We start from the raw sequence: 23,734 nt of genomic DNA on the forward strand, positions 1-23,734 counted from the left end.
CGACCCACCTCACTACTTGGTCATCCAGACCTAGCCTAAGTCATTCCTAGCCTAAGGAACTGGTTCTGAAATCTGAAAGACAAGCTTTGCGGTTTTTTTCTTCCTCACTTCTCTGTGGACAGGGGAGTTGTGGAGCAGGGGTGGAAGCTGGGATTGAGAACTGCATCTCTCCTGGGTTCATGCAGGCTTTGCAGCATGACTGAGAGCATGAAGCAGAAAATGCTTTGGTTTTGTCTGTTTTAATTCCCGGTGCTAAGCCTGCATAAAATGCCAAAAGAGACATTTTGCTGTGCAAAAACGTGGAAGGTGGGAAGATCAGTTTGTTGGAATGTAATGGGGCCGTACCAGTGTGCCCACACAGTGGTGTTGTTTCAGGGGGTATCCTGGTCCAGGTAATGATGGCAGCATCTTTCTTGCAGGCCAGACACAAAGATGGAGTGTCAGAAAATCATCAATTTTGGGACCCAGCTTCTTCGCCGGAAAAATGTGGACTGCACTCGAGAAGACGGCCGGCTCTCGCGATGCCTCAACACCTTTGACTTAGTGGCTCTGGGTGTCGGCAGCACCTTGGGTGCAGGTGTCTATGTACTGGCTGGAGCCGTGGCACGGGAAAACGCTGGACCCGCCATCGTTATCTCCTTCTTGATTGCTGCCTTGGCTTCAGTGCTGGCCGGACTCTGCTACGGAGAATTCGGTGCTCGAGTTCCTAAGACGGGATCAGCTTATCTCTACAGCTACGTGACTGTAGGCGAGCTGTGGGCTTTCATCACAGGGTGGAATTTAATCCTCTCCTATGTTATTGGTAAGTAGGATGAGTCCGCTGTGAGACCCTCGCTTTAGTCCAGCCTAGTTTGTAGGATCAGCCTTGTTTGGGCACCTGCATTACTGTTAAAAAATACACGATGCGCTCTTGCGCTCGCCGCAGTTTTCAGGACTCGCCTGCGGGTGCATTACTGGTAACTGCGCTGGGTGGGTGAGGTGAGTGGTGTGTTGTGGGCTGAGGGTTTGTCCTGAAGATGGACTGTTGGTGCTGCAACTTTCCTCTAAATTTCCACATCATCCTTCTTGCATCCCCCAGCTCTTGCACTGTTGCTGGGAAGCAAAAGTGTGTCCCCTGTGCTGAGAAAGAAGGCACTCACAGAAGGGTACTTTTACATGGCAGCATCTGTACTCTCAGCTGATTAAGGATTAATTCCTGGTCTCTTTGAGACCTGTTTAAAGTATCTGGAGACCAGAGTTTTTTTTCTCGTGAATGGCTGCAGGATTAAGTTTAGGATGATCTGCATGTCCACAGTCTCTGAAACGTCCAAACCAAGTCCCTTCTAAACCCTTGATTCCCTCTAGGAGAGGCCTTGGATGGAGGCCAGAGCATGCAGTGTACGACTCAGCTGATAAATTAAAGCTAAGCGACACTTTGCTAATTAAGGATTTGTGTCTTTTCAAGCACATTCTGGGCCACACTGCTTGTCAACATGCCCATAATTAAGGCTGTAACCAACTTGCCAGTTGGGAGTGAAGATTTACTAGTTAAAATCAAAACCATTGCTATGTTAAATTATTAAAGGCAGAATTTTTTTTAAAATGCATTCTATAGGATCTATGTTACCTTGGAGATTGGTTCCCATGGTACTGGGGAGGGTAAGATCATATCAAGAATGGTAGTGATGCAGCAGCTGCTGCTCTGAGATCATGCTGGCTCTGCTCTGGGTGCTACCTGAAACCTTTTTCCTACTTATCTTTTTTATTTTTTTATTTTGAAATATGAAATGAGAGGATGAACAGCTGAAGTCAATTAAACTCATATTCTTAGAAAATCTGAGCCCTGTAGTTCTTCATGAGTCAGGATCACTGCAAGGAGGGGATAAAAATAGTAATAGTAAGCATGTAATTTCCTTCAGATTTCTAAAACAGATTCTGCTTAGGCTACATGCAGACAGATTGAACAGACTTCTTGGTGATGTATCTTGTGTTCCAGAAAGGTAACAATAAATAGTCTCCTGCATGCTCCTCGTCTCGTTAGTTACATGGCCCCACCCACCATGATACTGGAATCGTAGAATCATAGAAACATTCTGGTTGGAAAAAACCCTTGAGATCATCAAGTCCAACCTATAACTTTACAGAGTCCACACCTAAACCATATCCCCTACACTACACCTAAATGACCTTTAAACACATCCAAGGAAGGTGACTCAATCACCTCCCTGGGCAGCCTATTCCAATGTCTGACTACTCTTCCTGTGAAAATTTTTTTCCTAACATCCAGCCTAAATCTACCCTGTTGCAGCTTGTGGCCATTCCCTCTGGTTCTATTACCAATTACCTGTGAGAAGAGACCAGCACCAACCTCTCTACAATGTCCTTTCAGGTAGTTGTAGAGAGCTATGAGGTCTCCCCTCAGCCTCCTCTTCCTCAAACTAAACAGCCCCAGCTCCTTCAGTCGTTCTTCAAAAGATTTATTTTCTAGGCCCTTCACCGGCTTTGTTGCCCTCCTCTGTACTCTGTACCAGCAAAATGACTGGGGTAGCCATGGACGTTGTCCCAAAACCTGATTCTGCAAATGTTTGATGAAATGAATGTACGTTACATTCTAATCATTACACTCCCAGGATCTGGGGCAAGACTGGCATTTCTGAGATTATGTTTTTTGGTCCTCTTTCAATGACTCTTGAACCACTGCCTCAGTTTTTATTTCAGAATTGACTGCTCTGTGTATTATGACAAGGAAGAAAACTCTGTAAAAAATAAGTAGATATTATCCATGGATGTGTTCAAACACAACTTTGTTACTTTTAATTCAGTCCTGTGACAAAAATGCATGTTTGCAACTGGCTTCTTCACCATTTGGGAGGAAGGGGTGGCTAACCAGTAGAGGAAGAGATGAGTTATTGCAGGTCTCTTCTCTTTATCTTATCCAGCCTTTCTCCCTGGGCTAACTGCCCATCTTGTGAGCAAGGACAACTCCGAGTGGCTTTGGGGCTGTGGAGGAGAAAGATAGGCTGGCAGGCATACACTGCAATTTGGAGTCGGGGGTTGAGAGGGGCAGAAAGCCAATTTTTTTCTCAGTTGTGCTGCAGAATTTTCTGATGGCCAGGCAGTGCCACCAAAACCAGATGGGATGATGGGAGCTTGCATCTGTAAGGGGCTCAGCCAGCTCAGTGTTTTCATGCTGAGATTCTCAGACATCTGTTCAGAAAGTATTGTGAGGGTGGATAAAGAAATGCTGGGCTCCCAGGATGCATGGCCAATAGCTTGAAGTGACTTGGCTTGAGGGAAGACTGGCGTGGGGTCTTGGAGGCGGGTGATGAGCAAAACTGAACGTGCAACAGGTCAGTCATGATCTAGACAAGAAGGAAGAAGGTGCCCAGGACCAGAATCCAGGGTGAACTTCTGGCATGATGTGGATTTAGGGAAACGTGCCAGATTGTGATAAGCATTTCAGGAACTGGAAGCTGGTGGGAGCTGGAAAAAGGATGAGTAATGGCATCCCTGGTGAGTAGCAGCTGAAGGCGTTTCCTGGGGCGCGTGGTAACCTCCTGACCTGTGCCTGTTCCCGCAGCGAGCCCTGTGCCTGAGCTCAGCCACCCTCCTGGCAGGAGCCAGCTTGATCTGCTGAGGTTATGCTGACCCAGAACTGGTAAATCTTCCTAGGTACAAGCTGAATGTCTTTGCACCATGCTAACGGCAATAAGATATTAACCAGGTATCTGCAATTTTGGAAGAATGTCAGATTCCCCATGCTCCCTCAAGGCAGTTGGTTATAGAGAGATTGGAATAAATGACTAATAGCTACATCGAACTGGCATCTGATATTAACAAGTGCAGGAGCTGAGAGTTACAGTCCTAGAACATAAAATATTAGAACCAGGACAAAACAAACCACCCAACATTAAAGAAATAGTGTCTTCCCTCAAATTGTGCCCAAGTTAGGCTGAAAAATTGTAGCGTGGTATACAATAACTTCTGGAGTTTTTCAGTATTAAATTGATGGCACTGGTGTCCCACCTCTTTAAAAGCATTTGCACTGTGTGAACAGCAGAGTCTCCAAACCAGCTCTGTTGGCAGCTCATTTTTATAACTGATGCAAAGCCGGATCGGAGCAGCGTGTGGTCCCGGCTTTGGTGCAGGTGCTGCCCACTGCTGCTGCAGAGGGTTTAGCTCTGGGTGAGCACGGACTTGTTTGAGCAGGGACATTGTTTGAGCACAGACATTATTTAACACAATTATAGGTGCTGGAGCTGGGACCTGAATGCTCGCCCGCAGGTGAGTGTGTCAGGACAAACTGTTCTTGGTAGAAGAGGGCCCCTGAGGCGTCCTCTGAGGAGGTGCTCTGCCCACTGCTGCTGCAGAGGGTTTAGCTCTGGGTGAGCACGGACTTGTTTGAGCAGGGACATTGTTTGAGCACAGACATTATTTAACACAATTATAGGTGCTGGAGCTGGGACCTGAATGCTCGCCCGCAGGTGAGTGTGTCAGGACAAACTGTTCTTGGTAGAAGAGGGCCCCTGAGGCGTCCTCTGAGGAGGTGCTCTGCAAGTCAAAACCCAACAACCTTTCTTCTTTTTTTTCTAAATAGGTAATTATGTACTGTAGTAATTGTATCAAGCAATTACGTGCTGTTATATATAGTGTTCTGCATAAGACCTCAGGAGTATAACGATAGCCACTTTAATGCAGGAGAGGGAGAAGCTGGCTGTTACCCAAACCTCCTTGTTTGACACAATGCTGTCGCTGTCTAGTGGTAACATTTCATGGTTATTATTTCAGTTTTCTCTGAAATGACTCTTCTCGCCCAGATCATGTCCTGGACCTGGTAGTCCTGAGACGCCAGATTCAGTCCTCGCTCGGGCAAGCTGATGTGGTTTGGTGCTGTTGGGAACCGCAGCAAACAGCGGCTGTGGAGGGGGAAGTCTGAGCAGGTAGAAGTTGTGCTGCTTGCTGAGATCCTCACCAGCCTCCTGCAATAGACTGGCTCATGCTGAGCTAACCTGTAAATTATGTCTGAGCTTTATCCTGCTTGAATGCTCTCGCTCTGGAGGTCGGAGTGCACCTGCGTGTTGGTGGAGCATGGAGCTTACAGCGCTGGGTAAGGGTTCTGGTCCAAGCTCTGGTGCTCTGGCATCGCGCTGCCAGAGCCCAGTCGGATTCTGTAAAGTCCCTCTGCCTGGGCTGCAGCCACTTGGCCGAGGCTGCCAGAGATTGCTGATGGTGTGAGAAGAGACTTGGACATCTCCGGTGGCAGAAATTGCCAGGTTTAAGGGAAGTTCAGGCTACTAGGGGCATAAGGAAAAGGTAGGTCTAGGCTGTATCTTAAGCAAAGGCAGGATTTGCTAAGAAGCTAAACCACTATAAGGACTTTTTTTATCTTGTCAGCTGAGTAGAAGTCCGAGACCCACCACCTCTGTGTGTTGCCATCAAAGCAGATGCCAGGCAAGAATGCAGGCTGCGGGCTGGATCTGCAGAGGAGAGGCTGTTCCCAGCACCCAGGGACCACGTTCAAGGTTGCTTTGAGGCCCTCCATGGCCAGAAGCCTTGCATGGTGCCCCTGTTCAGAACAAGTGCCAGCCATGAACGGTGATCTGCATCCTTTCTGTCCTCTGGCAGGAACCTCGAGCGTGGCCAGAGCCTGGAGCGCAACGTTTGATGAGATCATAGGCAAGCACATTGAAGCATTTTGTAAAAAATACATGACGATGGATGCTCCTGGAGTGCTAGCAAAATACCCAGACATTTTCGCCGTGGTGATAATTGTCATCCTAACAGGTAAAACCGTGGAGGGATTTGTGAGTCTTGGACCTCCTTCTTCTGTAATATCATTGTTTGCTTTTGGAATAGGCACAAAGTCCTGATTTATGACAACATATGAAAGACTCTTTGCTACAAGTGTTGGATTGACCTATATAGCTGCTGTGAAGCTAGTACAGGGCATAGCCTGTTTACAAGGTTTTTAATTAGAGGGGAACGTTCTCAGTATTTTTTGAGCAACTTTTAAAACCTTCAGTCAAATTTTATATAAGGAAGAAAAGAAAAGATGACTTGTTATCCTGAATCAGGTATGGAAGTTTAATCCTTCCCTCCACAAATCCTATTATACAAGAGTTTCGTTCTGTTGCTCTATCAGCCTCATTCCCCCTTTGATAATCTGCCAGTTTTCAGTCCTTGGAGCCAGGAAAGTGAGGAAGAGAATGGGACTCAGTAACAACCTCATTTACTACTATTTGGGGTTTTTTAAATATATATGGGCTTCATTTTGCAGCAGTGAATGCAAGACTCCAAAGAAATAAATGTGTGATAAACGATCTGGTCCTCTTTGTTTCTAAAAATATGCCAAGGTTTAGATGAGAATTTGGAAAAGTTCTGAAAATTTGTAAAATCAAAATCTTTCTGAACTTTGATCTCTACTCCAACTGGACCTCGAAAAGCATTGCCAAATTTAGGCAAATTTAAAAAAATTATGCTTCTCATGTACCTCTCTGTGGTTTCCAGAATGCAAAAGCTGCAAGAGTCACCCCGACAAGGTTATCCTGCCCACTCTGATGAGGATGGCACAGCATGGGCTGAGCTCACAGGGACATAAGCAAAGGATGTTTTGGCATCTGGGTTTGCATTTGGATCTAGGACTGTATCGAGGATTGCTGAAGTCAACAGCAGCCCTCTGTTTTCCGAACTGCATGTGAATGGGAGAAAAGATTTTCCTCTGTGTTCATTTGTACATAATAGGAATTGCTCTAGTTTCGAGTGAGAATCTGGTCTTTCACCTCAGATACAAGTTACAAAATTTAGGACTCCTTGTTTCAGTGCTACCGAGGCATAAAAATATACAGATTACTGATGGCTTTGTTCGCCTGCATGGAGCAAATTCCCTGGAATTTATTAAAATACACAAACCATTCTTTTCTACAAAAAGCTGCTGAATGAGCAGCTTTAGTCCCAGATAGAAGCACTAGAAGTTTATTTCTGCTTGCACCATCATGAGCTTCAGATTTCTACAAGGTGCCTTACAAGTTTTCCTGGGCAGCTATGCAGTTTTATCAAACACTTCCCTGCTGTGGCTCTCTTAGCTTATTTCCTATTTTAAAAGAAGAAGAGGTGAGTGCAGCCTGGTCCCCTCTCCTTGAAGTGCCCTGGAGTAGCAGTAAGGACACTGCTGTATTTCTCTTTGCCCTCAGACCCATGTGAAGGTTTTTTTAATTTCTGAGTCGCCTTCTTAGGTTTAGGTTAAAAGTTTGGATTCTTGAAAACAGGTTCCTGAAGAGCAAACAAAAGGTACCAGGTTTTGTTGTTCTGAGAAGCTGAGCTATGCCTTGGAGAGATGCTGGTTGCCAAAGCCTGTAAACGTGCTCTTCTGATGCATGCTCGTAAGACCAAAGGCTGAAATTCTGCTCTTACTGAACTCACTGGTAAAGCTCATGCTGCTTTAAATGGGAGCAGGATTCTCAAGATGCCACATCATCCTGTGTCTTCAGCCCTGGAAATAGCTCCTCCTGGATTCAGTCCCTGCTTGTATTTTCCCATACTTCCAAGGAAAGTTGCACGTTGTTCATAATTTCTGCATGCGGCCAAGACCGCTAAAATGATGTTCCTTCGTGAAAAAACACCTGGGGTCCTTTCTCCAGGTCTCTGGATGGAGTCTGAGGCTGTGTCTAGGTGGCACAGCATAGTACCATGAGGTGACCAGACCTGGCATTCAAAGCACTGGACACAGCGTAGCTGTGTTAGCAAAGCACTTTACCAGGGACACGTGCCAAATGGGCATGCTGGGTGGGAAGGTGTGTCACATCCCACAGTCTTGATGCCTGGACTGGAGCCCTTGTCCTTCTTTTGGGTGAGTTAATCCTGACCTACCTGAGCTACTCAGCTTTGTGGAGAAGTGAGGTGTGATAAGTTGGGTAGAGCACAGCGTGAAGAGAGGTAGGCTACCTCTGCGAGTCTTCAGTGCCTGCTGCTGGTGGCGAAGTAACTGACTGCCTATCTGCCATTTTTTTGCGCAGGGCTTTTAATTTTTGGCGTGAAGGAATCGGCCCTGGTGAACAAGGTGTTCACCTGCATCAACGTCCTTGTCCTTGGCTTCGTTGTGGTCTCTGGCTTTGTGAAAGGGTCTGTTAAAAACTGGCAGCTGACTGAACAGGACATTTACAACAGCACCCAGAGCGTTCATGGAGACAAGTAGGTTGGATTTTCTCAGCTCTGAAATTTGTGCAATACCATGTCAAGTTTATGGGGGAGGGAGTTGTGAAGGGCTTTAGAAAAGCCATAAATGGGATGGCTTCCTCCTTTGCCAAAATGCCTTGGAGGCAAAGTTGGGTTTGGTGGGTGTTCGTTGCAGGCTGTGCTGATAGGCTGAAACTGAGAGGAGATAGGCTGTGTCAGCGTGAGCCCTGCTGCAGAACTGACCGTGTCCAGACTCGTGACCAATACGGCATCCAAACTTGAGAGAAAAGACTTGTTTTAGACAACCTCCTACTCAAGGCTACAGCAGTCTGGCTCTGGAGCCTGTATGAAGCCATGACCAAGTATAGCTCTGTACTTCTTTTGGACATTTGTGTTGCTATCTAAAAGCTTTATGCTGGCCTTCAAGGAAGCACAGTTTGGCAAAAACTGGGGAGATTCATAAATGTTGCATGGGTCAGGTTTGGCTTGTGTACAAGCTGCTTATTGAGCCTCTCTGCAAAATTCAGCCTGCTATGAACAAATTGCTTCTATAGGGAAGGTTCTCCCCTTCTTCCCTACTGCTATTCCCATGCAAGGAGCAATTAGTGCAATAGCTTCATAATGTAACTGTAGCTCTTTGACCCATAGTACTTACTATTTTTGTAAAATCTGTCTGGGGTTTACTTTATTTTACCATTATTTCCAGAGTAATCCACATTTGAGTTGTGCTATTTCTGCATATAACAGGCCAGTTTTCATCTCAGTCTCAACAAGAGCTTCTGTGAGAGTGTTCAGATACTTAAGCCTGCTAAGATTTGCAGATTTGGGATTTACTTTGATTTAATTGCCTTAATTCATCTTTATAAAGGCTTTTCTCTGAAAAAGTCACCTAAGTCACTTGAACTGAAAGGTGTGTCATATATGGCTCGACATCGGCACATGGATCCAGGGCGCGCTGGGATCGATGTGTATCTGTCTGTTGACTTCAATGAGTTCTGGATAAGGCTCAGCACAGGGTTTGGTGTGTCAGGGATGCAGGCTCCTCTCCTCCCTCGGTGTCACAAGCACAGTTTGGATATGAGCTTGGCACAGCAAATTTTGAAGTTGAGAAGGGAGGACCAGGCAGATTTTAGACGGTCATGACACCTTGCATTGGTCTCTGATGTCTGCTCACCTACCTGAGTCTGTCGTAGGTGGAAAGTGGATGATCTGCATGTTTCTCAGTCTTCAGCTCTCAGAGTTACATATTGTGCTTTTTCAGAACCTGTGTTTAAATGAATATGTGTATCTACACACACGCAGTAACACTAAGAGAGGAACTTTAATATTCACGCTATTTTCTTCCTGTCTTAGCCATCCCAAAAAACAGGTCATGGGGAGAAGCTATGAACCATTTTTATTATGTACGTTCTCCAGGCTGTTGCAGGCCAGTCCAAAGCTCAACAGTGGTTTAGGGCTTAGCATTTCGCCTAGTGTTTGCACGCTAGCGTGGGAAAGCGAGAATGTGTTCCTTCGAACGCCAGCTTTGGATTTTGTTCTGAGCTATATGAATAGTTTTGTTACGCCCACCTAGGAAGGATGATTTCTAACCCCGAGCCATGCCTTTTTAGCCAAACACAGGCAGAACTACCTTATGGTGTTGGAGGGTTTATGCCCTATGGATGGAAAGGAGTCCTCTCAGGGGCAGCGACATGTTTTTATGCTTTCGTGGGATTCGACTGTATTGCTACTACAGGTAAGAGGGAAGATGTCTTTATTCTTGCTAAGAACCCGCTTGCTGGTAGATTGGCTTTCATTAATGTTACACAGCACAGATAATGAGTGATTCAGGGCACTGCATTCATCATCCCTTTGAACCTCAGCCCAAGATGTTGTTTGGCTCAGCTGCTCCTAATAGTTGAAGTGCTGAGTATGTCCAAGTCCTGGGTGCCTGAGTGTTGCCTTCTAGCTGCTGTGGCAGCAGCTGGACCACTTAACCCACAAGATGAGCTTTCTCCTTTCTTCTTTGCCTGCAGGACCCAATCTCATAGATGGTTACTGACACTAACCAGGTTTTCCACAGAAAACATGTCTAGCTTTACTAGTTATGCAAACGGGGAAGGCCCAGGTTCACATGGCCTGTATGACTGGTGAAGTTTGTAACTCTAACTCCAGTTGATGCTTTAATCAACAGGTTACTCTGGAGTAGGGTTCTTCAGTGCCCTCAGCTGCAGAAGCTCCACTGCCTTGGAGTATTTAAAGAGCCAGAGAGAGAGGGAGGCACTGAGGAGTCATCTGCAGCCTGAAGCTGTGCCTCAAAATCAGGGGGAGTTTTTATATCCAGAGTTCAGAGATTTCCTTCTCATAGAGAAACCATCAGCATTGTCATATTTCATAGAATCATAGAATGTCTCTTGGCTAAAAGGAACCTCAGTTCCCTGGAGAAAGAAAGAATTATCATTGATTTTACATTTGACAAGAACTGCGTTTCTTCAAAGCTGAAACAGAGAAAGGAGGAGATTGTCACAAAGACAGATAAAGCAACGCTGCCTCTTCTTCCAAGGAGTTTGAGAAGTGCTGGCTCTGTTACTCCAGCCAGCCCTAGGGCCTCTCCTTGAAGGGGAAAAGTATTTGTCTGCCTTCCACTCATAGGTATATGAGTCTCTGCTTATCGGTTCATCCTCCTGAAATGCCTTTTAGAGGAGAGCAGCTTTCTAGGACAGGGAAGGCTCAGAGCTATTTCTTAATTAATCAGTGCCTGAATTTTGAGTATTAATTTTTTTGACACATTCGTCCCAATTTGGTTGTTGAAATCTTTCCATAAAAACTAGAGGGAGTCCTTTTTTTTTAAGAGGAATTTTCAAAGATCCGTATGATTTCTAGATGCTGTGTAAAGGCTGCCTTTCCCAGGAACTGGGCACCTGTGGTGCCAAATTCACTGTATAGTAGTTCTGGTGGAGACCCTAACTGAAATCGTCACCCAAGGATTTGTTCTACAACTGCACAATAATTTCTTGGCCCATCTTTGTGGTCACTGAACCTGGGGCTGCACGATCAGTGGGACAGCAGGAGTAATTCAAAGTAAAAATAATCGGGTTTGGGGAAAAGACTATTTTTGATCCAGATTGTTTCTGTGCCTGAGTTTAGAAGGGATCCATAAATGTTTGTTGGAAGGAGTAACAGCAGAAGCGGGAGCAAACAGGCTGTGGAATGCCAAGTGAATGTGGCAGGCCAAACAGTGCCTCATGGCCCACCAAGCCTTTGAAAGCCCCAGCCAGCACGCTGGGATAAAGATGAGATACTGGCTTGTCATTTAGCTGATATTTCCATTTCTTTCTTCTAGGTGAAGAGGTAAAAAACCCTCAGAAAGCCATTCCTATTGGCATCGTGGCAGCTCTGCTCATCTGCTTTGTGGCTTATTTTGGTGTGTCAGCTGCCCTGACGCTCATGATGCCTTATTACCAGCTGGATACTAATAGCCCTTTACCCAATGCCTTTAAGTATGTGGGTTGGGATGGAGCTAATTACGCAGTAGCTGTGGGTTCCTTGTGTGCGCTTTCTACAAGGTGAGACACTGCTCTTCCTTTGTGCATCTCTCAAGGCAAACGTGTATCAACAGCTCCTTTAAAAAATGGTGCATGCCAGGCCTTCTCTGTGTTCCCCTGGGTCAAGGCAGCCAAGACCAGTGATGAAATTCAAAGCTATTAACTTCAAAAGGACCGGAATTTCACCCTGCAATACATTTCAGATGTGCACATGACCAGCATCACTTCAGAAACACTCCTCTTAGCTTGTCTTGGATTTCATGTTCTAGAAACCACTGGTGTAACTGTGAGTCTTGTAGCAGAGGCTGCATTTTTATCCTATATTTTTGGACCACTTTTTGAGAAGTATCAGTAAAGAGCTTGCTTTTGTATATAAAAAAGCAAGTGCATCTCTGGACTATAAATCTGGATTGAGTGACTCGGTCATGGAGGCAACTCCGCAGTGCAAGCACAGTTTGCCTGCAAGTCACCCTGGCCTGGTGGGTGGAGAGCAGAGTTGTGTCAGGCAGCGCAGGGTGCATCTGGCTGCCCGTGTCCAGGTCCGTCTGCCTGTGGGTTGCTTGCAGGAAAGCTATCTGGATGAGAGGCAGGGCAGTCTGGAGGCAGAATATGTCATCTTCTCCCTTGCTCTGGAAGCCTGCTGTTTCAAATCAGCTTAGACATACTCACTTAAGTGAGCAACTCATAGAAATTACAGCTCTTTTGCCATCTGAAAAAATAAGGCTCTTTCCATGCCCCATGGCTAAGGTTAGGTATCCAGACTTTTGGAGCTGCACCTCAGTTGCCAGTAACATGGGTGTGGGGAGGGAGCCTTTGAAGGAGAAGCTGAAGTGATTGAGAGCCACCTGTTGTGTATTTGTAGTGCCATAAACTTGCTTTCTTCTGTGTGCCTGTGCTCAGCAGGAGGTAATAGTAAGTAGATTATTTTCCCCTTCTGTGTCCTTAGTCTCCTTGGCTCCATGTTTCCGATGCCTCGAATAATTTATGCTATGGCAGAAGATGGACTTCTCTTTAAATTTTTGGCTCATGTCGACGAGAAGAGAAAAACTCCAGTAATTGCAACAGTGACATCAGGGGCCATTGCGGGTAAGAGCCAAAGACTTGCACAAATGTGTGGAAAGGAGACATAAGCTCATCCTAGGGGCAGATGAGTCTGCCTGACTCTCACCTGTTTAATAATCGGATGTATTACACAGCGTGACATCCCAGAGGGTGCCCTGGGTTTCCAGAGCATGCCCTGGAGGAGTGGGTGAGCATGAAGGCCTTGCCGTGTGCCTGTCTCTCTTTCTAAGGGCTCATTACTGTCATCTGGTCTCATTCCAAGAACTGCCATCATCTGCTCCCGGAGCACTCTGCCTTAAAAATAATTAACTCACTACGGGGTGGCAGCCAGTGGTGGCCCAGCATCCTGGTGGCTGTTGGCCTGGCCAAGATACGGCACTGCCTTTGGGTTGCAGCTTGGTGGAAAGCTCCAGAGCAGCTGAAGACAGACAGATGGCCCTTGTGGCACTGGCATCTGTAAATCAGTCACAGCTGCCAGCCCTCCTGTTCTCCCCTTCTCTCTCCTGGCCCCCAGGAATATGAGGATTAAACCTCCCAGACAGCAAGGGCAAGCAGCTTACCTTCTTCTTGCAACCGCTCCCTTCCTCGTGGTGCTTAGCAAAGAGGAGAGCCTTGCTGCTTCCTCTTTACCTTCTGCTGCAAATGTAGGGTGAGGTGTTGGGACAATAACATGTAGTGTTGCTGCTGGGCTGCTGCAGGGGCTCTGAGCTCCTTTGAAAGGGCTCATCTACTGCCTCTGGGATTCACAGAGCCTCCTCACAGCTGCTTGTCTCACACCTTCTTCTTCAGATGTCCTTGAGTCCTGACAGAGGGGAAGAAGAGCCAGATAATCTAAAAAACCCCCATGCTTTGCCTTTCCTTCAGATCTCCTCAGGGTGGTCTGGGACCAAAACACACATAAGCTACAGGGACAGCGCTTGCCAGCTGAGCTCGAAGGCTGGGTTGGTTATTGAGCTCGAGGTGGAGCCTTGAGGGCAGGCTGAGCAAGGCTCAGCTCCGAGATCCCTGCGCTCTCATGTGACCAGTGGCATGACCTGGATGTCTGACTGTGGTTTCTGTCCTCCACTTACTCGCTTCTCCTTCTGCAGGCCTTTCTACAAAGTTCTGTACAACTAGGGGTTGCCTGGTGAGGGTATGTAAGCAGGGTAATCTCTAAGAGGTATCAGTCCATACCTTTTCCTGGAAACCCCCATGACAAGGCACACTGCCTCAAGATGCCCTCCTTAATGTTTGGTCCCGTTGCACGCGCAAGCCTTGTTTTGCCCCAGCTGAGCCAAGACACCAGAGTGGTTGACGTTCTGCCCATCCTCCCTGTCCTCTAGCTACTTCCAGGAGACAATTATAGCTTTAGGGATGCTGCAGCTGTGCCTGGTGACTCTGTCAGTGAGGCTGTGGTTTAAACACCTGCTCATTGGTGGTAACTGGGTGAACATACCAGCATGAGACAAACAGGGTGGCATTTACTGTAGAAAATAGTTCCTCTAGTTCCAGCTCTTGAGGCTCTGTGGGGACAGCCTGTGAGGCTTGGAGTATTCATGCACTAAGTCCTGCCTCTCCTCATTTCAGAACAGCTCAAGCTCCCCTGCCAAGTCCCAAGCAAAAGTCACACGTGTGCTGCGTCACTGTGAATGCTTCCGAGATGCGCATGTTCTGCAGTGTTACTGATATTTTTTTTCTCCTTCTCTCCCCTTCTCTTACAGCTGTTATGGCGTTTCTCTTCGACTTGAAAGATCTTGTGGATCTCATGTCCATCGGGACCCTCCTGGCTTACTCCTTGGTGGCAGCCTGCGTGTTGGTACTGAGGTATGAATGTGGAAACAAACTCTCTGTGCCACGCTGACATAAGTCCGCACAGCGAGCAGATGCTCTGATAGTATCCATGGACTCAGTAAAACCTTGAACATCTCCAGCTATAAGCATGTGAAGAACTTGTTTCTTTAAGCCAACAGGGGATTGTGCTAGCTGAATCTGCAAGGGGGTCCTCTGAACTTGCTTAACTCTCGGTCCTGCTGCAGCCAACCCTGAATACTCTCAGGATATGCCAGTGGGTGGGGATGAGAAATGGATAGTCCTGGATGTCTGCTTTGTCATCACTCGTGTTCCCACTGGGGATACAGTTGCAGATTATAGTAATTTTGAAAGGGGATTTGAGATAAAGTCAAGCAGCAGCAACAGAAGCTGGTCATGTGTTTGCAGGATCAGTGCCTTAGTGCATGTCTTTTAGAAGTGCTGAGCTCTCGTAGCTTCCCTAACTTAAGCTGAAAATTCAGTATCTTGATTGCTTGACACCTCACAGACAACAGCCCTCTACTGTACAGTGAGAACTGTACTTTGAAGATTGTGTTGGTGAAAAATACCTTTATGTATTCAATGACTTGAAGTCAGGTGGAGGCTTTTTACAAGCTCACAGTAAATGCACTGAATGTAGAACTGTCTGGCAGCAGGTAAAGGGCCGACACTGCTGTAATACTGTTGCTCTGTGGCTATGCTGTCCATCCTGCGCCTGGAAAATCCTTGAGGATTTTCCTTGCCCTTCTTACTTTTCCTGTGATTTCCTAGTCCCCTCTTCTCCATACAGCGGTAAAGAGCTTCTTAATGTATTTTTGCAAGCTGCTGTACTCGTGTGGAATTTTCCCCATCATAGATTTGGAGAGTTGACAGCCTGTCTTTTAGCAGCCTGGGCAGTGATTTCGCTGCCCCGTTGGCTGCCTAATAAAGTAGCAGCTGAATTGTTTCCAAAGCTGTAAGGTCCCACCACTAATACCCTGCTTTGGCTGAGCCAAGAATTTCATTGCATTTCTCAGTTTGCAGTGTTTCACAAATGCCCTCATTGCAAACACATCCCCAGACAGGAGCGATTTTAAGGTGTTTTTCAGGACAGCCCTTTCCTTTAGTCAGGGTTGGGGTTGAGAGTCAAGGGTGAAACCTTGTAAAAGGGTTTTTCTCTCGTGTAAAAGGGAGCTGAGGCTGGAAGAGTGGGTTTTTTTATAGATTCATGTAGTTGTGCGTCAAGGCCCTGCTGAATGAAATGCCGTCCACACATGCAACCAAAAAATTACCGTTATTTTTTCACCTCTTCCTTCCCTATCTGCCAGCAGACAAACTAGCAGAAGAGATGGAGATAGAGGAGGATGGGGCACCGGGAAAGTCAGCACAGGGTGTGAGCAGCAGCTGCTGGGGTGTGATACTTGCTGAGCTGTTAGCTGACCCACTTTTGTGCCAAAATACAAGAGCTGAACTGCCGCAGATAACCCAGCAGCCTGGTTATGACCGTCTGTCTGCCCCCTGCTGCATCCTTCTCTGGTGCTCACTGCTGTCACTTGATCATGTTTTGGTGGCCCGGATGACAGGGTTTATGAAAGAGCGCTGTTCCGTTCAGAACACCGACATTACAACCAAGCTGTAGGTGGTAATAGCTGACCATATTTGCTTGTGTTAGGACAATGTTATTGCTCAGATTTTCCTCCGAAACAGAAGGGTGTAGACATGTGCGCCTGTTCTGGTGCTATAGTGATCTGAGGTGCAGCAGCTTTTAAACTAACAGTTTCCTGCACCAAACCATCAGGCTTTTTGTTTTGTTTCCCTTTTTGTAGGTATCAGCCAGAGCAGCCTAATTTGGCATACCAGATGGCTAGGACAACAGAGGAGACAGAAAACAATGAGTCTGTGAGCACCAGTGAGTCACAGGCTGGATTTCTGCCAGAGGAAGAGCAGAAATGTTCCCTCAAAGCCATACTGTGTCCCCCAAATTCGGAGCCTTCCAAATTCTCTGGCTCAGTGGTGAACATCTCAACCTTCATCATTGGTAAGCACCGGGCAGTGTGGCTTGGACAGTGAGCCAGCTGGTAGATCCTTTTACTCACCGTGGTGGGAAAGTTTGCATCCTGGCTCTAATTTTGATTAGTTTTGGCAATGGCCAAAATAACTAAAGATCTATGGATTAAATTCATGACTTGAAAAGTCCACAGATGGGTGTGGTGGTGTATGAGAGGGAAGGGCATGCCTCTTACAGTTAGCTTTTTCATGTATTGCTCTTGTGCTTGCTGAGCACTCGGGTTCTGCTTTTCCTGCTTGTGGTTTTGCTTTGTGTTTGTTTTTTTCCTGTTCCTAAAAAAAGCATCAGTAAGCTTTTTGTGTCTGTCCGCAGGTTTCCTAATCGTGGGTGGCTGTATCCTCACTGCCCTTGAGCCAAGCATTCTGATAAAGACTGTATGGATTATTGCTGCCATCCTTGTTCTTGTGGTCAGCTTCATTATATGGAAACAGCCTGAAAGCAAAACCAAGCTCTCCTTTAAGGTGAGTGTCCTGGGAGGTGTGGCTAGAAAAGAGCTGTTTGGTTGGAGAAGGAAGTGAACGTTGGCCTGTATCAGAAGGGGGGACTTGGCCAAGTGGACATGCAGAGAATATAAGTGTGATATGAATTTTTCCATGCCACGTTGCCAGTCGAGCTGATGGTTTGAGCTCTCCAGCTAGCCTGGGTGCGTAACCTCTCATAGATTGCACTCACTGCGGAAAGAGGTGACCTACCAGAGGTGAGCTCAGCCTCTGAGTGGGGTTTCCTCTTGGGATCTAACCTTAGATGTCAGTGTAGGTGCTTTGCTGCTAAGTACAGCATGGCAGAATCATAGAAACATGGAATCATAAAATCATTAAGGTTGGAAAAGACCTCTAAAAGCAGTACTTGCTAAAAGGCTCTAAGAAAGTGCATTTGCTTGTCCTACTTTGTCCCCATGGAGACTAAGGGATGACCATTCTCTCTTTAGCAGTCTTAAGTATGAAGAACTCATTTTCAGAACAGTCATTTTCATGCCCTGTCCAAGCACACCATCCTTTCTATATTAAACAAACACTGGGATGTTTATTTTTACCCCCAGTATAATCCTGCATATCATGTTTTATCACAGTGATTTCAGGCTATTTCCCCAATTTATTAAATTAGTTTTGAATTCTAATCCCATCCTCCAAATTGCTCTTCGTTTTGGTTGCTCTTCCATTGCAGTTTTTCAGTAACTTCTCAGATTTTAGTTATTTAATCCAACCAGAGTTGCTCAAGGTAGGGTTTGCAGCTCGTCTTCGGATTATGGTAGCAGAAGTGGAAACAGAAAAGTCCAGGAGCAGGAACTGTCCTCTAGACTGTATTTTCTAAACTTGTTTCTGAGGAGATCTCTTTGCTTTACACTCAGGATATTTTACCCCCTTTTTTTTTCCTCCTCAGCCACTACCCAATCCAAGGAAGAAAATAATTAGACCTGTCAGTGCTAAATCTTCCTTATCTCCTTGTTGTCCTTTAGACATTTACAACCTGACTGTCAAGTTATTTTTCTCCAAAGTCTTTAGGAATCCAAGGCTGAGTGGTTTGGTCCCCGTTTGTTTTTCTGTGTGTCTTTTTAATTGGTAATTTGTCTCTCTTTTCCAGTCTTTAGAGACTTTACAGGTCCACCAAGAGCTCTCAGGGATGCCTATTGATAGTTCAGAGATCGCTTCTGCAATCTCTGAGTATGTAAATTACCTGCCTAGGGAAATTTCATTTGTCACTGCTGGCTTGAGAAAGGCTAAATTAGAAAAATATTCTTCTTCTGTTTTCTGATTCCCTTTCTCTAATGATGCAAACAGCTGCTTACCAAAAATGTGGGGGTTTTTTTGTGAAGCTTAAAGCAAGAAAGGCCTACAACATTTCAGCCTGTTTCTTTTTATAAATCTCCTTTTTCCTTAGGAGTGAAGTTCACTTTCCTGTTAATTTTGTCAAATTCGGACTTTTTTTATGATTATAATTTGTCCTTTCTGATTTTGTCTCTACATGCCTGTGCTATTTCTTCATATTCTGATTTTTTCATTTTGGCTTTTGATCTGATCTCTTTGGCCTCATTCTTTTTTGTATCTCAGATCATGAGGGCATTCTTGGTACAGCTGCACTTATCTGTTACAGTATTTTCTGTTTTTCTTCTCCTCTGGGATAATTTGCTCTATATTGCTTAACTACATTGGTACCTGCTGGAAAAAGTTCCTCTGGTCCCTGCTCTAACATTCCCCTTACCTTCTTCTCCTTGTCTTGAGTAGGTGCCTGTCATGATTCAGTCTTTGGTTTTACTCTTCTCTCCTTCACCCCACAAGTATTTAGTATTGCTGCTAAAATTTGACTCTTGCCTCCTTCCAGACCACAAAACAACTATTCTTAAAATAGATGAACAATGTTGTTCACATCCCTCTCACGTGGTGGGTTGATTTCCTCCATATTGGTCTAACCTTGCCTCTCCTCAGATCTGGCAGCTGAAGAGTTGGTAACAGCCCTCGCTTCCATTTACAAGGGGTGCAATGTTCTTACCTCTACAGATGTAACCCTTTCTTGCCCCTGTTTCTTTTTCAGGTACCTCTTTTGCCCCTTCTTCCTGTTGTGAGTATTTTCGTGAATGTTTACCTCATGATGCAGCTAGACATAGGCACGTGGATACGGTTTGCAGTCTGGATGCTCATAGGTGAGTTGGAGAGAGTAAAAAAATGCTGTGTTCAAAGTTAATAGATTTTGTTAACCATAAATTTATTTTAGCATTCCAGGGAGGCATACTGATCTCTCATCATCCTCGTGCAACCTTGGTGACTTACCTGAAGCCATTTAGGCAGTGTGTCTTGAGCCTTGTTTTAAATTCAAGGGTCCTGAAGCCTTTATGAGGACCAAACAACATCCCATGAACCATCTTATAAGTCTTTTTACCAATGAGAAACTGTGCAGCATGTCTTGTTGGCTGGTCTTGAACTCAAGTCCAAGTAGTGGGGCTTGTGCTTCTGGAGCTGAAGGCACTGAGATGCATCTCAGGGTGCTCCCAGTAGCCGTGTGGAAAATGCTGAACTGCCTGAAATGTCCAAGGAACTTGTTACAACGAAAAGATGTAAGATTAGCATCAGTTGCAGATGTATTTTACAGAGATGGAGCCTGTAGGCACAGAAATGGAGAGAAAGCTCTCTGCAGAATGGACTTCAGTGAACTCACTGAAGAGCAGGAGCAGCTTATTTTATAATCAGCCCCCTGTTTGGGGCCTGGATAGATCATCTTTAAAGACTAACACCTGTGTGTTAATGCCTTTTTTTTCTAAGGAAGGTAGTGTCTGCCTGCTAGAATCATAGAATATTTTGCATTGGAAGGGGACTTTAACGATGAACTAGTTCCACCCACCTTGCAGTGCGTAAAGACAGCAGGTGTCGGTGAGTGCTGGGAGTGGTTTCTGTTTCCTTACAGAGCTAACAGTGCCCTCTCCCTGTCGTTTCCACAGGCTTTATCATCTACTTTGCCTATGGAGTATGGCACAGCGTGGAAGCCACCTACGCAGCCTCGGCAGATGCAGAGAGAAACACGGACGCTGGTTCAGGCACCTGTAAATGACTGCGCGTTCGGCTTACGGGCAACTGAGGACTGGCTGCAGCGACGGAAGCTTTGTGGTGGGGGAATCGGAACCAGGCTACGCCCAGTTAATCAGTAATGCGGGAATAAGGAAGCGTAACAGAGGACTCCCCAGCCCTGTTGCTGCAGCTTGCGGTTTGCCTAGTAAGAAGGGACCACAAGGAAATAAAGCCACGCGTCTGGCATACTCCCGGCAACACTGTCAGCTAATCTGGGGCTATGTGCTTCCCTTCCTCCTTCTCCCGTGTTTTTTTTTTGTTTCCAATGTGTTAGAGAGAAAACTGCTTCTGTGTGCCAGTTAACCCTAAATGCTGCTATGAAACCAGGCCTCACAAAGGTCTTTCTTTCAGTAGCCCCAGGAGTTACCTCCCCACAGACACTCTACTTGATTGTACACAGAGCAGATCTTCCAGTGCTACTGTTAGGCTTAGACCAGCTCTGTCCTTCACCCGATGTGAGCTGTACCCCATGCGTGCGCACAAAAAAAAGGCTCTCACCCAACACCGGCTTTCACCTGGTGAAGGAAGAACCTGCAAGACTTGCATTCTTTTGAGTATCAGATTTCGTAGTTTTTGTTGTGTTTAACTCATTTTTAACTGCGTACTCGTATGCTTTAAAGCGCACTGCTGCTGTGAAATGTTGGGCGGGTTTGTGGTCGCTGCTTGTTGGATCGTTTGCCAGCACGCAGGTAGTGCCAGCAGGTGTTTCTGCTGACTCCACGCTTAGCAGAGGGGTAGCCAGGTTTAGCCATAAAACTATTTGGTGCAAGTACTTGAACGATTTGGAAAGAATGAGTGTCTCCAAAGAGCCGTCCTACCTCGTCGCCTCAGAAATCACCAGCTGTGTGGCTGCACTGGGCTGGCTAGCAGAAGCAAGCCCAGCTCTGACAACAAGTGGGGCCCTATTTTCCTCTCCCCGCATCAGTTTTGTGTGCTGGCCATGTGCTGTTAGCAAAGGATTTGGCCATGAGACTTTGGTTTCGCGTCGGCGGGTGGAGAGTGTTTCTGCCCCGGGATGGGGAAGCACAGGAGGATCTTCAGGAGCTTGGACTTCATCCATGAGCATTGCCTGGTGTCTGCTCCCTGCCCTGGGAGGGGCCATGGGAGTGTGCAGGGGCTCCTCAGTCCCAATACAATATGCAGCTCAGAAAACACCCCTAAGCAGCAGGGTCCAGCTTGCTGAGAAGAGCTTTGCCTTTGGAGCTGGAGCTCATCTCTGGAGCCTGGCTGTTGTGAAAGGGGAAATTTAGCGTTGAGATCAGAGTCTGTGTTTGGTTGGCAATGCCTTGGTTTTGCTCTAAGATGAATTTATTTTATTTTTTAAATTCTCTCTAATAGCTTTCCCCAGCCAAATTTACTACCTTAAAGCATCACAAAGGTGGGCCATGCCCATGTAATGCCACTGATTTAATTCCATGCTCCAGCTTGTACTGAAAAACAAATCATAGAATCACAGAGTGATTTGGAAAGGACTTTGGAAGATCATCTAGTCCAGCACAGGGACGTCTTTCACTAGATCAGGTTGCTCAAAGCCCCGTTCAAGCCAACCCCAACACTTCCAGGGACAGGGAATCCCTAACAAATCTTGCAGAAATCCCTTCTCCCAAACTGAGTGGATGCTGTGCTAAGTGTCCTCTGTACTACTGCCTCTGAACACTGGACAATCTTTAATCTGTCTGAAGACATGACTCTCACTGACAAAGGGACGGGCTCTTGTCCCCATTGTTCAGATGGAGAACTGAAGAGCAGACCCCAGCATGACTTGACCAGAGTCTCACGAGGCATCTGGTGCAAGAGAAAGGGGAAAAAGACCACCATGTCCCAAGTTACATGGCTGGACCGTGGACTATCTCTCGTAGGTTTCCAAGAGGAACTTTATAGCCCTTCTGCCCATTGAGGAATTTTAGTCTTGGCCTCGTTCTATTACACCATGAGACTTTTCTTGCCAGGGTTGGAACTGGAGGGAGTGAAGGTAACGTGTGCATTGCCTCCTGGGTGCATCTCAGGGTGAGTTTTGAGTGCAGTTACCCCCACAAAATGAAGTCAGGGTCTGCTCCAGTCACCGGGTCTTGACCCTCTGCCAAGCCTTCGCTTCTTGGGTGTATATTAAGTCTTATTCAAGCAGGGAGAGAAGAACATTGGAATTAAAAGCCACTAGGTCGAGGCCTATTTTGTTTAAACACAGTCAAACTCTACACGCTCCACAGCCTCCACAAAACCACTGAAGGTGTGGTGGAAGGGGGTGAAGATGTAGACTCGGGGAGGGGGAACAAAGTTTCTGGTTGTACCCAAAATGGTAAGGGTGTTTTTCGCTATCTTGGCTACAGGCTTCTGTGGAATTAAGACAATTTGGGAATGAATTTTGACTCGAAGTGTGTTTCCAAAGAAAATTATTTAAATATATGCAGATTTCTTGCTGTATGTATTTTATTTTTTTAAATTTTATAAATGTTAACTTATTTTGTTGTCTACTTAGGGATCTGTTCTGGTATTTATATTCCATCACTTCATTTCAGCTTCTGTGACATATAATAGCAGCATGCAGAACAAAGGGAAAGTCTCAATGGCAGGCTTTTCTCTTGAGTTTCCTTTACTCTGAGAAGGTTCGTAGAAGAACCTTCACATTTCACCGGATTTTGGTATTTAAATGTGCCATTCCCTGTACCAGCCTCAGAGCCACCTGCTGCAAATGTGCTAGTGGATCCTTAGCCCCATCTCCCACTCCTCTGTCGTGACGTTCATCAACTCATCAGCTCCACGGTGCCGGGTGGTGCTGTCTCTGGCTGTTTGTTGCTACTCAGCAGATACAAGGAGGTGGAGGGAGCCTACAGCCCTGCGCAGTGACAGGGAAGCACTGGTATCTGTCTGGCTCTCTGTCTCCCTGCTTCCCCCGTGTCCAGCAGGACCTGGGGACCTCCTGGCCGTCTCTTGGCATGACTTGACTCAGGGGGCAGGCCGGTGGGGAGTTCACAGCTCCGTGCTCCTGCCCCATCCCTTCCTGGTCCATGCTTGTATATTTTATAAGCCAAAAGGCAAAATTTGACTGGCTCTTTCTAGGACAACGTCAAGGACTTCACTGAATGGATGTTTTTAGAATTTTTTTTGTAATTATTTTTTACTCATCTCTTCTGCCTCCCTGCTGATGTCTGCATGTAACATAGATCAAGCCAGGTATCTTTGAAGACATGCAACTGCTGCTATAACCTTGCTATTGTGGACGATATGCCTTCATTCATTTGAGCTTCTCTTTGTAAATAGTTCAGTTTTTATTTTATTACAAGAATATTTTGTACAGATGCAGAACATTTCGCTGTATGAGGAGGTAGTAATCAAGAAGCCATGCCTTTGCTCTCCACGAGAATAGATTCTTTTCTGCCAAAGCTGAGAGATGTCGTACGAACAGCCTGCCAAATCTTTCAGGGCAGGCTCTGGCCCAAAGGATTAACCTGGTTTCAGCATATTTGGTTGCTCCCAGTCTGCTTGTTTGAGAACGATCCCTGTGGGGAAACTGTTGGAAGGGTCTTGCTGACTGTTGGTGTGTGGCGGGCAGCGCCGAGGCTGCAGTTTGCAGTTACACAGAAAATGCAGATACATAGCCAGACAGC

At 46.1% G+C, this 23,734-nt stretch overlaps 1 protein-coding gene across 1 annotated transcript; it reads left to right on the plus strand.

Annotated features, from left to right (window-relative positions):
• The first annotated feature begins 413 nt into the window (after nucleotides 1-413).
• On the plus strand, nucleotides 414-20,112 carry SLC7A1 (solute carrier family 7 (cationic amino acid transporter, y+ system), member 1). The gene is made up of 11 exons (XM_009864905.1): nucleotides 414-802; nucleotides 5,605-5,763; nucleotides 7,992-8,166; nucleotides 9,762-9,886; nucleotides 11,474-11,696; nucleotides 12,622-12,761; nucleotides 14,438-14,540; nucleotides 16,331-16,542; nucleotides 16,885-17,033; nucleotides 19,102-19,210; nucleotides 20,003-20,112. Exons 1-11 carry the CDS (start codon nucleotides 433-435, stop codon nucleotides 20,110-20,112), a joined length of 1,875 nt encoding a protein of 624 aa, XP_009863207.1. The 5' UTR covers nucleotides 414-432.
• The last annotated feature ends 3,622 nt before the right edge of the window (nucleotides 20,113-23,734 follow it).

The sequence above is a fragment of the Apaloderma vittatum genome, unplaced genomic scaffold (genome assembly GCF_000703405.1).
Source record: "Apaloderma vittatum isolate BGI_N311 unplaced genomic scaffold, ASM70340v1 scaffold8942, whole genome shotgun sequence".
Taxonomy (NCBI): domain Eukaryota; kingdom Metazoa; phylum Chordata; class Aves; order Trogoniformes; family Trogonidae; genus Apaloderma; species Apaloderma vittatum.